The 15,521-nt window shown below is 46.6% G+C and overlaps 2 protein-coding genes across 2 annotated transcripts; one reads left to right on the top strand and one right to left on the bottom strand.

Annotated features, from left to right (window-relative positions):
- Positions 1-4,146: 4,146 nt before the first annotated feature.
- LOC136498194 (uncharacterized) lies at positions 4,147-12,330 on the bottom strand. The gene is made up of 11 exons (XM_066494150.1): positions 12,112-12,330; positions 6,981-7,069; positions 6,837-6,898; positions 6,658-6,727; positions 6,518-6,557; positions 5,605-5,691; positions 5,464-5,504; positions 5,327-5,387; positions 5,158-5,246; positions 4,608-4,844; positions 4,147-4,524 (listed from the first exon to the last, which is right to left on the bottom strand). Exons 2-11 carry the CDS (start codon positions 7,041-7,043, stop codon positions 4,369-4,371), a joined length of 906 nt encoding a protein of 301 aa, XP_066350247.1. The 5' UTR covers positions 7,044-7,069; positions 12,112-12,330; the 3' UTR covers positions 4,147-4,368.
- Positions 7,042-11,580, top strand: LOC136495614 (uncharacterized). The gene is made up of 3 exons (XM_066491498.1): positions 7,042-7,086; positions 7,645-7,845; positions 8,037-11,580. Exons 1-3 carry the CDS (start codon positions 7,042-7,044, stop codon positions 9,264-9,266), a joined length of 1,476 nt encoding a protein of 491 aa, XP_066347595.1. The 3' UTR covers positions 9,267-11,580.
- Positions 12,331-15,521: the final 3,191 nt, after the last annotated feature.

Raw genomic sequence — 15,521 nt, forward strand, 5'->3', positions numbered from 1 at the left:
ATAATGCAAGGGAGCAACATCACCGCACTGAGGTAAGGAGAGAGAGAAGGGTAAGGGAGCAAACCAACGAGCGATGACACGAGGAAACAACGGAGCCGCGTGAGGGCCCCTGCAACCAGGCCGCATTGAGGCGGGGGTGGGGAGGAGTCGTGGCCCACGTGGGTGGCCATGCTGTGGCGCCGTGCTATGCGGAGGTCCCTTGCAGGGGGCCACCGACCGCCGGGCGCGCTGGCGCCGCTGTGCCACATAGGGGTGGGGGGAGCAGTCTCCACTGTCGGTGGCAGCGCGGGGATCCACCGGCGCCCGCTACCGGGTGGCACGCCGCCATGTCGGGAGTGAGGCGAGAGAGACGATGGCTGCGCGCCGCGTGGGAAGAGGACAGCGGCCGCTGGCCAACGGCTGCGCCGAGCGCTGAGGCCTGGCCGCGCCGGTACGCTAGAGGACGGCCGCCGTGCCAGGCCGGCTAGTGCACCGCCAGATCTGGATGGAGGGAGGGAGAGAAAGAGAGGGGGGAGAGAGGGAGAGGAAGGGGCGAGAAGACGATGGCCTCGGTAGATATTTTTAGCCACGCGTGTACGGAGGTAACGTACCGGCAGGTAACAAGGGATCTGAACATCAAAGCTGCGATCAAATGGACCAAAACAATTTTGCTACCATGGACAGCCTGGTTGACGGCCAAACCAAACTGCTTTGATAAGAGTAGATCGTGGCTAGCCTGAGCGGCCACCAACTCCGCTCGCTTGATAAGAAGAAATGTGTTATCTTTTATGTATTTTATTATTACTATGTAAATGCCCGTGCATTGTAATGGGAACACATAATACCACGATAACATATGTATGAGCGTGTATTATACTGTTATCTAAAATAGATACCACAATTATAATGTTCCAATCAATATTACAAAAGTCTTCACGAAACATAGATAGTTAAAATATAACTCTAAATTTGAACGCAAAACTAAAACATCAATTTCAATTGTCGCATCACTTCATGCCTACGATACGCGAAAAATAAGCTTGCACTTCTTTAGGAATCAAGTGCTACGGAAAGATAATCATAACAAGTTTGTGTTTCACAATACATGTTTTAGAATCTATTCTACAATTAAGAATCTAATCTCTCAATAGTTTGACTAAGAGAACGTGCTTTGCACGAATACCAAGCTGCAGTTGGTTTGCATGGCAGGATGAGGACTGAATTGGCGATCATCAGGCAGTGCAAAAAGCTCAAAATTCCAACAAAAATGGATGAACTAAAACCAAACAAACTCACTGCAAATTACCCAAACAACACGACATATGTTCTTGTTCAAACAAATGAGCTCACTCTGAACTATCCAAAATGCACTAAATCTAAAGCATTGCCATATTGCAGAGATAGAAAAAAAAAGAAAAGGAGCACATTTAGCTTCCAGTTGAGTAGTTGACCATGGTGTAATGAAAAATGTAATTATAAACATTATGATCTCGATAACCGATCATGCAAAGGGAGACTATTCTAGTTTCATAAACATCCTCAGAAAAATTGTCAACAACTAACAGGATGTTTATTAGAATGTCCACATAAAAAACAAAACACTGACAGGTCCATGAACCATGGATCGGCGGTGTGGTATGTGAGCGGTCCACCATGGATCGAGTCCATGCTGAAGGGTATGGGTCCTTGTATTTCCAATGTATTTCATCTTTTATTCTTATGAAGGAAAACGACAAAAAAGTGTGGACATGTCATCCTGATGTCATCAAGCTAACAAGCTAGGAACGCTCGTGCAAAGCATAGCACGACCGGTGCTCGGCGGCCATTTCCCAGCAACGCAAGCTTGCGGTTGCGCAGTGTGCCTTGCGCGCGCGCGTGCGTGGAGAAGGAGCGTAGGGGTGCGGGGAAGCTCACCTGCGGCTTACCAAGGGCGGAGGAGCAAGGCCGGGACTGGCTGTTCCCCGGAGCGAGCTCACGCCTAGCAATGGCGGTGCAGCGCAGGAGTTCGTGGGCGTGATGCTTGTGCTGCCCAGCTGGTAGTGGTGGGCTGGTGGTTCACGCTAAGGAGCTCGGGCGCTCGCTATGATCACTGATCTATTGCAGGCTCCGCGGACTACAAGTGGCGATATCAACGATCTATTGCAACGGACATCAGAGCGGCATCCTGATTCCGCGTGCCTGATTCCCACGGAGGCGCAAAGCAGCAGCGTTAGGCGGGAGGGCGCGGCGCCACGGAGACTTGAGCGGGGCGTTTCGGCGACGGCTTCGCTGGTTGTCGTCGTCCGTGTGCTTCTGCTAGGATTAGCCGTGGTCGTCTTTGCCCACGTGCTGCTGTTAGGATTTGGGTTTGGGTGTTCCGTTTCGCATAGCTGGAATAGAAGACAGATGGGGATATAGGGGCCTGGTGACGTACCTGGTGGGTGCTCGTCGCTAGCTCGGCATCATGACAGGGTACGCTAGCGTCAGCGGGTAGGGTGGCGAGGCGACGGGCGCTCTAGTGGCGTTGAGGCGACGAGGATAAGACAGGGCGTCAGACGGGGCCGGTACGGGCAGGACGTGGACAGGGCGCGATTGAACGATGGCGTTGATCGGCGGACGACGTGTGCAATGGCGAAGGTGGCGCAAGGGCTAGGCACGAGGAGTTGAGGACGCGGTGCCGTGCGACTGCAGAGTGCCAGGGAGGTCGCGGTGCAGGTGACGGCGCGGTCTTGCGTGATTGACGGCGTGGGGTGATCGCGCAATTGATCACGATTATTACGGGAATTGATTTTTGCGTTCCTGATTTGTTGCGGCTATTATGGGGATTGAGTTGATCGCATGGAGCAAGTGCACGTTGCCTTTCTGATCTGATCGCATGGAGCGGCTTTGGTGTCGCACCTGTAGACGGAATAGTTATGAATGTTTTAGTTGTAGATAGAGATATTGTTCAAATAGAAGTCAGATTTGCATCCGTCGTTCTCTAATACGTGTGTCAAATTAATCCAAAACTTGATTTTTGGATGTGTTTACCTGTTTGGTTTAGTGCCCAAGCTGGCCAAACCAAATTTGGGTTACTTGAACCAATTTTGGTCACCATTTCAGATACCAAATTTTAGCTTCGCAACCCGGCTTTGGCCACTTTATTTTGGCTTGGTCAGCAGATGAGACCATCTCCAAAAGATGTTCTAAATCTATATGTCATTCACGATTTAGCTAATTATGCCTGAAAAATGTCTCCAACAGTCTTTTCCATCGGCTTCTCTAGTTTTTCCGATCCTCTATCCCGCGACCTCCGCTCGCAAGAAAAGGCGAGTGCCGTTGCTCGGCATCCACGCGCGTTCCTCGCTTACCGCGCGCTCCTCCCTTACTGCAGACTCATGGATGGAAGAACCGATGACATGGCAGAGAAGAGTGCCTGGCGTCTGGCCAATGGCAGGGCCGTGTTCTTTTGCTATGGCCTGGTCCAGTTCACACGTCGTGCGTGGGAGACACTAGATGGCGCGAGCAACAACGAAAATGTGGATCTGTTGACGTGGCACATGCAAATATGCAGAGTGGCTTCAATTATGAAGAGTGTTGGCATTTTAGTATTATGGGAGATATCTTGATCCTCTAGCTATTATGGCGAGCTATCTATTTTAGAGATCCTCTAAATATTGAGTTTTGGAGATCTAGTTTACAAAATCTCTTGGAGATGCTCTGACACGCACCAAACACACCCCCTGTTAGTCTGTTGGCTTCCTTTACGGGTGTTTCCGCCGGATCTGACAACTAAGTAGACAGATAAAACAACGCAATAATCAAATTCCTCTAGATCCTAAGGCTGCTGACGTCTCAAGCTACTGCCATAGACATTAGAGACAAAATGATCCTTTCTGCTGGTCATTGACGGATAATGGTGTTTGCTGTGGAAACTTGGTAGTGTCAAATTAGGCACAAAAAAATAAACCGGGTCCAATAAGAAACCATATCCATCTTTGGAAGACAAATAAGTAACTTTTTCTCCCTCTAGTAAAACAACGAAGAAAATTATCTTTATCTATGTACGTGAAGCAAATATATCATCAACCTTCACTTACAAAAACTATCCAAAGGAACCGAAAAGGGCACAGAATCTTCATAACAAAAATTCAATAGCTCATCGCCACCCCCCCCCCCCCCCCCCCCCCCCCCCCAACCCTACCCCCTCCTCTCCATTCAGCAGTTACCTATTTGTGGCTGTTCTTTGTTTGATACTTTGTGTCTAACACTTCTTCATGAATTCATTTTGTTGAAACTCAATTATTGTCTTGAGATATCTTTCTCCAAGAAATAGGTCTGAAAGGGTATCACAGGTTGTTCTCTATAAGAAGCAAAACTCCCTTGTAATGCCATAATATGGTCATGGTTTGCTCGAAAGGAACCAATGGACTATTCTTCCATCTTGTCAACAGAACCCAACATGTAGTCAATATCTGGGGCGATAACAGCACGCTTGCTGATCTCCCCCACCGTACAGCAATGTTTTTCTCTGGTGTTGATTGCTGCAACCTCCTGGACAAACATGCAATTCGAGCCAGATGAAACCTGCACAGTTTGTTAATGTGACTTCAGTACTGCATAGAAAACCTTAAACAGAAAATATGACATCTTCAAGTTTCGATACTCACATCAAAGAGAGTGTCTCCGATCTTCATCTTCACTTTACCACTCCTATATACAAGTACTTTCCCCATATAGCCTTCAGGAATCTCTTTGAGTTTTGAGCCAATGTGCGATAATGGCCTCATGCCCTCACGTCTCTCATCAGAGACTACATTAGGGTCAGCAACTGATCGTGGCTGCCTTGGTAAAGGAAGAGAGGATGGAAACTGGAAGAAGACGAACTGTGATTCCGCCGCCCGATCCTATCAACACAAAACATGCATACCAGGCAAGATCAACAATGCCTGAAAAATCAAGCTGGTATACTTGGTCTATACAATTGACCTTACAAAGTAAACCCTGTGTATACGACAACTAGAGGGGAATTTTCATCCATACTCATTGAGGGGCATTCAACTATGCCACCAAGCTAGTCAATGATACATGCGTTCTGGTCCCACATGTCATTGACACAGACTGATGGCATAAGTGAAAAGTACACATCAATTGGTGGTGCAGATGAAAATATTTCATAACCAGAAGTGAAAAAGGTGTTGAATCTGCATGGATACATACCATTAATCCAAGCTCTTCTGCTGCAGATAATTTAGCATCTTGAGCCCTGCTGGCAGAAGATTCTCCAAATTCTTCCTCATCCAGAATTTCTGTGTCAGCGATGTAGGAAGGGTGTAAGGGTCGGTTGAAGAAAATCTCTTGAAATTTCGACTGAAGACTATCAATATACCAGGATTTCCAGAGTAGGGCCTCCTTAGTGGGAGAGTAACAGGATAATCATGGCTATAGTCCTGCAAAAAAAAAAGGAAATCAATGAATAATTCTGAACAGGAAGCAATCCACATTAGTAATTTGATATTTACACACCCATGGTTCTGCATATTCTTTTGGTAAATTCGAAGCTTCACCTGAATATGCAATGGAAACAAGGGTGTTAAGGTCCAAAAACAGCGATCTGTATGGGATGGTTCGAGTCATGAGCAATGAAGATAAATATCTCACTGATACCTGCTGAAGAATCCTTTTTGGGCATGGGAAAATATCTTGCATGAGAAGAGTTTCCTTGTCCAAATGCAACCTGTGTACCACTTTTTGCTACGCCAACAGAGCAATACACTGTTAGCTAGGTGTGCAACAGAACAAAAATAAAAATATCACTAAAATTACAAAAAATATAATTATAAACACCAAAGAGAAGCCTTATAGTTATAATGAATAATCCATAACACTTAAGCAAGAACACACACAGAGAGAGAGAGAGAGAGAGTATTTTCTTTGTAACAAAAACCTTGGTTACCCTTTTATACTATATGTACTAAACTTCAATTCTATCTAATAAAAATTTTGGTACATGCTCTGCACAATGCATTTTTAAGACAACCTAATGCAGAAGTATGTCCCTGTATTAAATAGTGATGAATCTCCCAACCAAAGCGTACAATTATAGTTAGCCAACTCAGAGCACATCATCATTACATAGATGCAAACCAAATCACATGGTTGTATTTTATCAGCTCAAAACTACTCGCAACGTTGCAACAAATATTCTTTTAGGATTATTGGCAGAAAAATGCTTTTTTCAAGTGAAGTACAGAAGCTAAGTATATAACATAGTAAATAAGATTGCTCTTGCTCATATAAGTGCACGACATATGCAGTTGTTATGTTGGCAGTTTTTATCAAATGGTAAGGAATCAATCAAGCGTGTTCAATCGACAGCCTCAAAGATTCAAACTTAGATATATTTATTAAAGCTAAAAATGTAAAACAGACCAGAAAATGCTAAGTGATTAATCAATAACAATTGATGACAGCAGCCTTGAGCATGCTCAGTGAGTAGGAAGTAGAAACTACAATTTTCACAGGTAGCGATAAGGTTTAGACTATAAAGCATGTGGTGAACAAAAAGCAGCATTCTTACTCTTTTCCTCGGACTTAATTCTTGCAGAGGGATACTTGTTCTGCAAAATGAGGCAAGATACTGTATACATCAACCAATTCTCAAATGAAAAGTTTGTAAATACAAATAACTGCCAAAGAACCAAAGAGAACAATTAGTACCTGCGACATCTTAAGTTTCATCAATAACTCCTTATCCACAGCTTCCTCCTTGCTCTCCTCAACTGGTTCCCTGTCAAGTTACAGTAAAATCTCACTCCACATCAAAACTACCAACTCTGCAAATCTCAAATGGAAGACATCCAGGTAAGGAGAAATAAAATGTAGACTGAACCACATACTTCTTTGGGACAACCTTGGCAGGTTTCTTCTGAGGTACTTTTGGTGCGAATTTAAGTCCCCCCTTACATTTAAAAAACAACAACAACAGTAGTAAGAATAGCATACAGTCACAGTATATAACGAATGACCAAGGAAATGCCAACCTTGCGAGGAGGGGGTCCAAGGGGGCCATCAATTTCCTTCTTGACTTTGCTCTTGTGGTCCATGATAAGAAGTGTGAAACCTGCAAAACCTGAGGAGCAGACTGGTGTGAGTAAGCATCAATTTCAGCACTGCATTTATCTACAGATTCCAACCAAAATGAGAGATTTCAAATTGCCTTGACTCCGGAACGGAATAAAACATTAAGCTCCCAAGATTATCATCACGAACCAATCAGTGGCAGACCCAAGGGTATGCCTATATAACTAAAAAATCCCTTATGCAACACTGTATAATCCGATACAAAATTTGGTAAACGGTTTGGTACCTAAAGATAGTGTATCAAAAAGATCTGATGATACCTTAAATTCAACAGAAAAGTTCAAAACTTACACAAACAGCAATTAAATTGTTGAAACATAGGATTAGGTCTTACAGAGAACAAGCAAAAAAAAAGGGAAAATTGGATCCATACCATCAAAAAAACGTGTCTTTAGATGTATACCATCAAAAGAATCACCTTATGATACTTACCATCAAAAGATCACAATGCAATAGCTATGTACCGTTCCGTTTGCTTCCGTTACAAGATCATTAATCCCTTTTCCTGTTTGCCGATCACACATTTTTCAACTTCCGTTTTTGCCCTTGGGCAAACCAACACAGCCACGAGGACGGCCAGAAGCTTCGACTCGCTCCCGTGCAAGGAGTCGTGTCGCGGACCTCCAGTGCGCGGCGCTCGCCCCGTGCGAAAGAGTCGCGGCGGCGCGTTTCCCCGGCGGTGGCTCAGGCTCCATAGCAGCGCGCCTCATCGGCAGTGGCTGCCTCCTCGACGGCATTGCCCTCTACTCCATGGTGTCAATCCCTGTATTCCTCTTCTTCCTCCCTTATTTTCCTGGTTCTAAACCCTAGTCTTTTCCCCTCTCATAGTGCTGAGCAATTGGTCCTGATTTGAGCAGAATGGATCCGGCCGAGGTTCCGGATGGGTAAGATCCTTTTTTCTGTCTTCTAAGCCTCTGTAATTTATTGTAATTTTTATTTATCTAGTTTGCGGGTAGGTCACCGTCATTTGTCCAGAACTTGGAATTGCAATTTTTTTCTGTCCTGAACTTGGAATTGCTATCGATTGGTCCTTACATTTGGTCTCCCTTCCATATGTTGGTAACTATTGTTGCAGAATTGATCCGAAAAGTGCATGCAGAGTAGAGGTCACCGTCAATGCTTACTTCACTATCAAAGACGGTAGAAGGGAGTACAATCGGGGTAGGACAGTAAGTTGGATTGTTGATTCAGAAGAGTACGCAATCATTGATCCAGAGAAAGATATTGCTCCATATTTTACATGGGGCAGTGACCAAGTGGCAAATTTCTGGGTTCGATCAGGGGATAATGTGACATGCAAGTTGGCGTCCGATGCTCAGCTTCTTGACTTGCTAAGGGCATCTAGACTAGTGAAATTGTTCATGGTAGTGGGCAGACGTGAGCTGAATGTAAGAGAGGTGGAGATGTCTGCTGCAGTGAACACAGGAAAGGAAGAGATGCTTGCTGCAGTGAACACAGGAGAAGAGATGATTGCTGCAGTGAACACAGTAAAGGAAGAGATGCTTGCTGCAGTGAACACAGGAGAAGAGGATATGCCTGCTGCAGTGAACATAGGAGAGGAAGTGATGCCTACTGCAGTGGACAATGATTTGGAGACACTGGACAAAGGATTTGCATGGGCAGAAGCACCTAAATATGGGGAAACAACTGCAGGGCCACCAATGGCTATAGAGGAAGAGAATGAGCACTTTATGACTGTTGGGTGTGATCCTGATGGAGATGAACCAACTGGAACAAATGAAGAGTGGAAGTACTTTAAAAATGTCGATCATGTAGTCATTGATCCAGTTGAAGTAGACATGCATCAAAGAAAGAGGGCTAGGTCTGTTCCAGAAATTAGAGACTTTGATAGTGAAGTTGTACCTGATGATGAGGCTACTATGCTTGATGATTTTCTGGCGCCTCACACATCACATGATAAAGAGAATCCAATCATTAAGGAGGGAAACACGTTTGTAGACAAAAATGCTTTTGTCCACACTATTAGGCAATATGCCATCGAAAATGAGTTTGAAACTATGATTGAACATAGTGACACAAAAAGGTACAGGGCAAGGTGTGCAGATCAAAATTGTAATTGGAGAGTGTTTGCAAAGAAACTACATGGTGGCAACCTATGCAACACGGATACGGATACACGTATCGGTATCGGAAGGATACGGATACGCGGATACGGCAATTTCTAAGAAAACACGATACGCGGATACGTTTTACTATTTTTTTATAATAAATAAATAATAATGCAAATTAAAATTGTGAAAGTCTAAAATTTGAGTAACCATACTAGATTAATGCTCAATTACCAAAATTTCTATCTAAAAAAGGAAGTCAGGAACAGGAGAGCCCTAATGTCTGTTGTGGTTGTGGCCGGTGACCACAGATCCTATGCTAGGACTAGCACTTGCACTGGCACTACCCAAATATGTAGAGGCCATCAATTGGATGCAAGCAATCAAGCATGGGAAACACTAATCATGAAGCAGATGTGGGGAACACACAAAATCAAGCAACGAGAACTGCAGAACTAGAGTAGAATAGTAGATCAAGTATGAAAAAGAGATGTATTCATGGGAGGTCGCCAGCAACTTGCTTTGCTGCTGAATCGTCCTCTTCCCTGCACCTTGCCCCTGCATCGGGCGAGCCAGCTGCAGCCGCGGCGGACTGGTGGGTGCTCCCCGGCGTGGTGCTCCCGGCGCGACGGTCTGTAGGAGAAGTCGATTGATGGCACGGAGGATGCGGGGGAGGCCGGCGAGCGGTGGCGCACCTCCTGCGCGGCGCGCGTGTGCGCAGCAGGCGATGCGAGGGGGCGGAGCGGAAACTCGTCGATGGCGGCCGGCGAGTAGGGACGGAGGCTCGTCGCCGGCGAGCGGAGGTGGAGGCTCGTCACCGGTGGCCGGCGGCCTGCGAGCGGGGTTGCAACGTCACTGCGCAGGGATGCGGCGCGAGGCGCGGGCGCAGCCGTGCGGGACTGCGGACATCGGACGCTAGGGCGTCAGGGCAGAGGGATAAGGGTCTGGCTTCCTGGGCTTCTTACTGGGCTGGGCCGTATCGGCAGGCCAGATACGTGTCGGATGGCGTATCCAATTTACACGAAAATAATAAAAAATCGGATACTCCGAGGCTCAGAAGCACGGACACGCCAGGGAAGGGCCGTATCCCGTATCGGATACGTATCCGATACGGATACGCCTGAGATATGGCCCGTATACGTATCCGCGGCGTATCCGCGTACCCCAGGTTAGTTGGGCCGGAAACTGACGATTGGATACGTCCCGGCCCAGCCGATACGGCCCAGCCGGCCCAATAGGTCACCGTTGCCTCCTCTGCCTCGGCCTCACACAGACAGCCGCCTCCCCACGCGCAGCCGCCTGCCCGCCTCTGCCTCCGCCTCCCAGTCTCTCCCACGCGCAGCCGCCTCTGCCTCCGCCTCACACAGCCGCCAGTCCGCCTCCGACCTCGCCAGCGACCAGCCTCCGCCCTCACCGCCAGCCCGTGCAGCTCGCCCCCGCAGAGCCCGTCCCCTTCCGCCACGCACGGCTTGAGGACGGACGCGAGCATGTTCGTGGGGCGCCGTCTCGAGCTCGCCCCTGTCTCCAGCTCGCCCCCGTGACATGCTGATCCTGGGGCCGCTGACGCCTCGCCGGCGCTCCAGGACCCGCAAGGCCTCGCCGGCACTCCAGGACGAGTACGCCCCGACGAGCGCGTTCCAGGAGAAGACGGTCCGAGTGGGCGACCAGCCTCCGACCTCGTCTCCGCCCTTGCCCTCGCCGGCGACAAGGAGCCCCCTTGTTAGGTGAGTTCCTCACTGGCTCACTTCCTCTTCCTCCCCAATCCAATTTAGAGCTGAGCGGCTGAGCCAGTGAGCCCTGCCCCATTAGGCCAAAGGCCATTACCCCTTTCCTGATGACTGATTAGAGCCTTTTTTATTTTGTCCAATGTTCATTGTCCAGTATGGCATCTCCAAATTTGAGTAGTGTAGCTAGTGCTAGTGTTACTGCTAGTGGTAGACAAACTCATCAAAGCAAACTGCTATTACTGAAGAGATACCACATCTTAACTATTGAGCAATGACCATAACATTAGCTGGAGTTTTCATATAGTCCCACATCCCCTTTCAATACGAATTCATGTCGATCAGAACAAACAATATAAGCAGGAAAAAATTGTGCATAAAGAGACTTGTTTGGACCCAACTACAATTGCAAGCCAGATAAACACAGGCACATAGGGTCATCAAGTAGAATGCCATATCTACACATTCTCCACAAAATGGTGACCAGCAAACCTCAGAAAGACTAAAAACCAATGTGAATTTGGTATGACAACATCAAAACATCTACCGATCTACCCAAGCTCAATTGCTCACTCTTATCATAGGAAACAATAAAATGATTTACAGCCCTATGCTGCTCCCGAAGAGGTGCGCAAACAAACAAACCTAACAGGCATAACATTCCAACAGATAATTGCCCCAGAAATGCTCTTCTCTATTGACCTCAAATGTCCACTCTGTACTCCTGGCAGAATTTCACCAATCAGACTGCTTGACAAATGGAGCTCTTGGTCAAGTCAAGACTCAAGAGGCAATTTTGCGCAGCCCACCCCATGCCCCACAGACCCACAGCCCCGGCAATGAAGAACTGCAGTCCGAGCCTCCCAGCCAACAGCAATTCAGACTGTTCGCTGGTTGGTTTCTGGACTGATAAGCCCGGTTGGTGCTGATTTGTTGTGAGAGGAAAAATACTATATGATGGCTAATAAGCCCGGACTGAAAACAAGCGTACAGGCTGATTAGCTCTAGAGACCCCAAAACCAGAACCAGGCACAAATCACGAGTCACCGCCGCCGCAATCGCATCAGTATACCCACCACACCACAGCCGGTCGCGTCCCACCCTGGCTCCTACTAGTCGCGAATTCCGCAGGTAACGCAGGGCAGCGCTCGCGCACGCGGGGCGGGGGCCTCCCGCGGGCTGCGGCCTGCCTGCTGGGCAAAGGGAACGGAGGCGCGCGGAACGGAATCGGGGCTTACCAATCGAATCCGGACAGCCGGCCGCGGAGGAGCAGGCGACAGCGTCGAGGCGGGGGAGGAGGGCGAGCTCGAGGGGAGTCACCGTCGGGGAGGTGAGGAGATGAGATGGTTAAATGGCGAGGGGCACTTCGGTAATTTTGGCCTGGGCTTCTCGTGTTGGGAAGCTAGGGTAGGGTTCTTGATCTTGTTCTCATTTCAGTTTTCTTGTCCAGGTTGTCCCTGTCCTCTCTTCACAGCCCTCTGGCTCTGGCCTGCTCTGTCTGCTGTTTTATTGATGACGCTGAACCTGAGCTTCAATCTTGTTTCGATCCGTAGGGCTAATCCATTGGCCTAGAACTAATCATCGGCACGTGTAAATAGGTAGGAGTATTCTGTTCGCTTGCTCGTATATGATCGTGGATTATAAGCTGAAACAGTATTTTTCTCTCACACCAAACCAGCCAGCAGTAAATAATCTACGATCGTTTACGGCCTACCGAATAGGCTGAATATAGGTACGTTTTTGGATTATTAATAAAGGGTAAATAAACTATGTTTTCAATTCTTTCCACTTGAGAATTGTGAAATTCTAAATTGCATCTTGGGTCAGCTGCCCGACATAAATATTTTTTTATTATATTTGTTTGATTGCCTTTGCTTTATATGGACATATCTGCAAAACTCTTTCTATAGCTTTTTGCATAAAAAAAGCCCATTAATTTGATTTTGACATTAAACTAAAAAAACAAGAATCAGTCAACCAACTTTTTAGTGGATGGTTTTGTTGGCGTGGAGCAAAAATGGTAATTGGCAACATGTCATTATTATCTTATTCCACCTCCTTCCTTTAACCTTAATCTCTCTCCTCACATGACCAAATTTGTCGTCGTTACACGATTCCCTGGCCACACATATCCTTCTCTATCGGCCATCGTGATCCTCATGAATTCTTTGGTCACGTTCGACCTCCTCCTCAACTTGGCATTCTTCTACTGCAATATGTGGAACCTCACGAGGCGCTCATGCACGGCATGGAGGCTCGTTTGATCGTTGTTAAGCCCCTTGGTGGTGGAGCCCATGCATTACTGTGAGGCGACAGCTCGCCACCGCATACAACACCATGCTCGACGTTGATCGTTGACGAAGAGCAGCTCCACACACAGAGCATCCTGTAAAGTGCAATCAAGCCCTAATTAATTATGGGTTTTAGTGATAATGACCACTCAATTAGAGGACTAATGAGATTTATCGAGATGACAAGTAGGAGATTCATCAATGAGGATGTTATTATACTTAACGGAGGAGCCCCTCAATTACAATAGAAGACAGCTTCGAGCTCAAAGAAGGTTTATTTCATTTTATATTTTGAATATAAATATTGGAAAAGTCGTACTATAAAGGGGGACACAATGCTTATGCTAACATGTGTAACCAAGTGCTCAATCCTACACAAAAGCATCCTCAAAGTTCAGCCAAGACAGTCAGCTCAACATTCCTTTATCCCTTGCTGTCTGGATTGGTGCGGTAGTGTCGCACCTAAAGAGAGGCACTGCCATAGAGCGGCACTGCCGCAGATAGGCCGTGGTACTACTGTGACTTATCTAATTGTTGGGGTCAGGGGAGGTATTTATACCTCTCCCTCACCCTCACAACATTTCTCTTCTTCCTCCATCTCTTTAGACTGACGAAGGACATACCTGTGCTCACACTCTCTCTCCTCCATTGGTGCCCTAAAGCTCTCAAGCTTTTTCTTTGATTTCCCCATCAATCCTTGAGAGAAAAAGGTTCCAAACTCAATTAGAGAGCAGATCCACTGTTGTCCAAACTCAAAAGAGCATTTGGTTCACATTTTGGCCAGCGGTTGTGTTTGTTACTTTTGTAGCTTGGCTCCTAGCTGGCTAGAGCATCGCCCGTGGAGCTTGCCAACTTGTGTGGCAGCTCGGGAGGTTTGTAACCAACTCTTGAAGTTAGTAAACTCACCCCTCATCTCAAGAGTTAAGTCTCTTGACTTGAGAACGAGGAAGGGTTACAAAGCCCTAAGCCTTAGTGGTTAACCTCAACAACGTGAACTTAGGCAAGCCTTGGTGGCGAGCTAAACCATAGGATAAATCATTGTGTCATCGTGTGCTTGATTTACATTCTTGTCATTCATATTGTTGTTGAGGTGATTTTTAGGGTTTATGGTCGATCTACTTGTGTGTGCTTCTTCAACTACTTCTAGCTATCGATCTGTGACCTATACACCTACAGAAAGCTCAGTAATTTCTCCGATCTAAGTTTCGTTTCATAGATTATTGAACTGTGGTTCGAAGTTGTCTACAGGTGCTGCAGTGCTGCGGGTCAAATTTGACATCTGTTCAAGCTTTTTTGTTGTAAGAGGCCTATTCACCCCCCCTATAGGCTAACCAGAGATCCTACAAATGGTATCAGAGCAAGGTTACCTCGTGTACGCTTTACCGTGTGAGGTATGGAGCCGAGAGGAGGACCGGTGTTGTGAAGCTCATGGACGTCGATCCGGAGGACATGAACTTGCACGAGACCAACAGTAGTGAGCTCAGTGCATCCACAGCAAGTAACACCACTCTTCCACCGCTCGAGATGACCGATGGTGAGAAGGCTCAATATCAAGAAGAAAGAAGGAAAAGAAAGGCAACAATAAAAGAAAAAAGAAAAGCTAGAGAAAAGAAAAAGGAGCAGCAAAGGCTAGAAGACAAGAAGCAAAGAAAAGGAGAAAGAAAGCTCAAGAGAAGCAAGAAGAAAAAGAAGAGAAGCTAGGAAGAAGAAGGAAGAAGAAGCAAAGGCAACCAATGCTTCATCAAGTGAGATATCAAGTAGCTCGGAAGATGGAGATGACGATGAGTCCTACCAAGTGACCAAGGGAGATAAGAAGGAGAAGAAAGGAAAGGGCGGAGTCAACTCCAATAACAAATATGCAGCTGTATCCTTTAACTACTCCTCTATGTCTATGCCTAACCATGATCGGGGTCTTTCATCAATGTGACCGCGGGCAAGTTGCCTCATTTTAATAGGACCAACTTTGCCAAGTGGAAGCACTTGATGAGAGCCTATCTTATAGGTCTTCACCCCGGCATTTGGGAGGTTGTTTGCAATGGATTTGAACAACTGGTTGATCCCAAGAATTCAACACTAACCGAATTGGACATTATTCATCTTAATGGTCAAGGCACAAGTGTGTTGCTTAGTTCTTTGGATGGTGATGAGTACAATAGAGTGATGAGTGTTGATGTTGCCAATCAAATATGGGACACTTTGCACCTTGCACATGAAGGGGTTGACAAAGTGAGAAAGGCAAGAATTGAGTTGTTGATGGCGAAGCTCAACCGGTTTGTGATATTGGATGGAGAAGGGCCGCAAGAGATGTTTGATAGATTGTTGGTGATTGTCGGCAAGATTAGAGGCTATAATGGTGA

Source organism: Miscanthus floridulus, chromosome 12 (assembly GCF_019320115.1).
Source record: "Miscanthus floridulus cultivar M001 chromosome 12, ASM1932011v1, whole genome shotgun sequence".
Lineage (NCBI taxonomy): Eukaryota > Viridiplantae > Streptophyta > Magnoliopsida > Poales > Poaceae > Miscanthus > Miscanthus floridulus.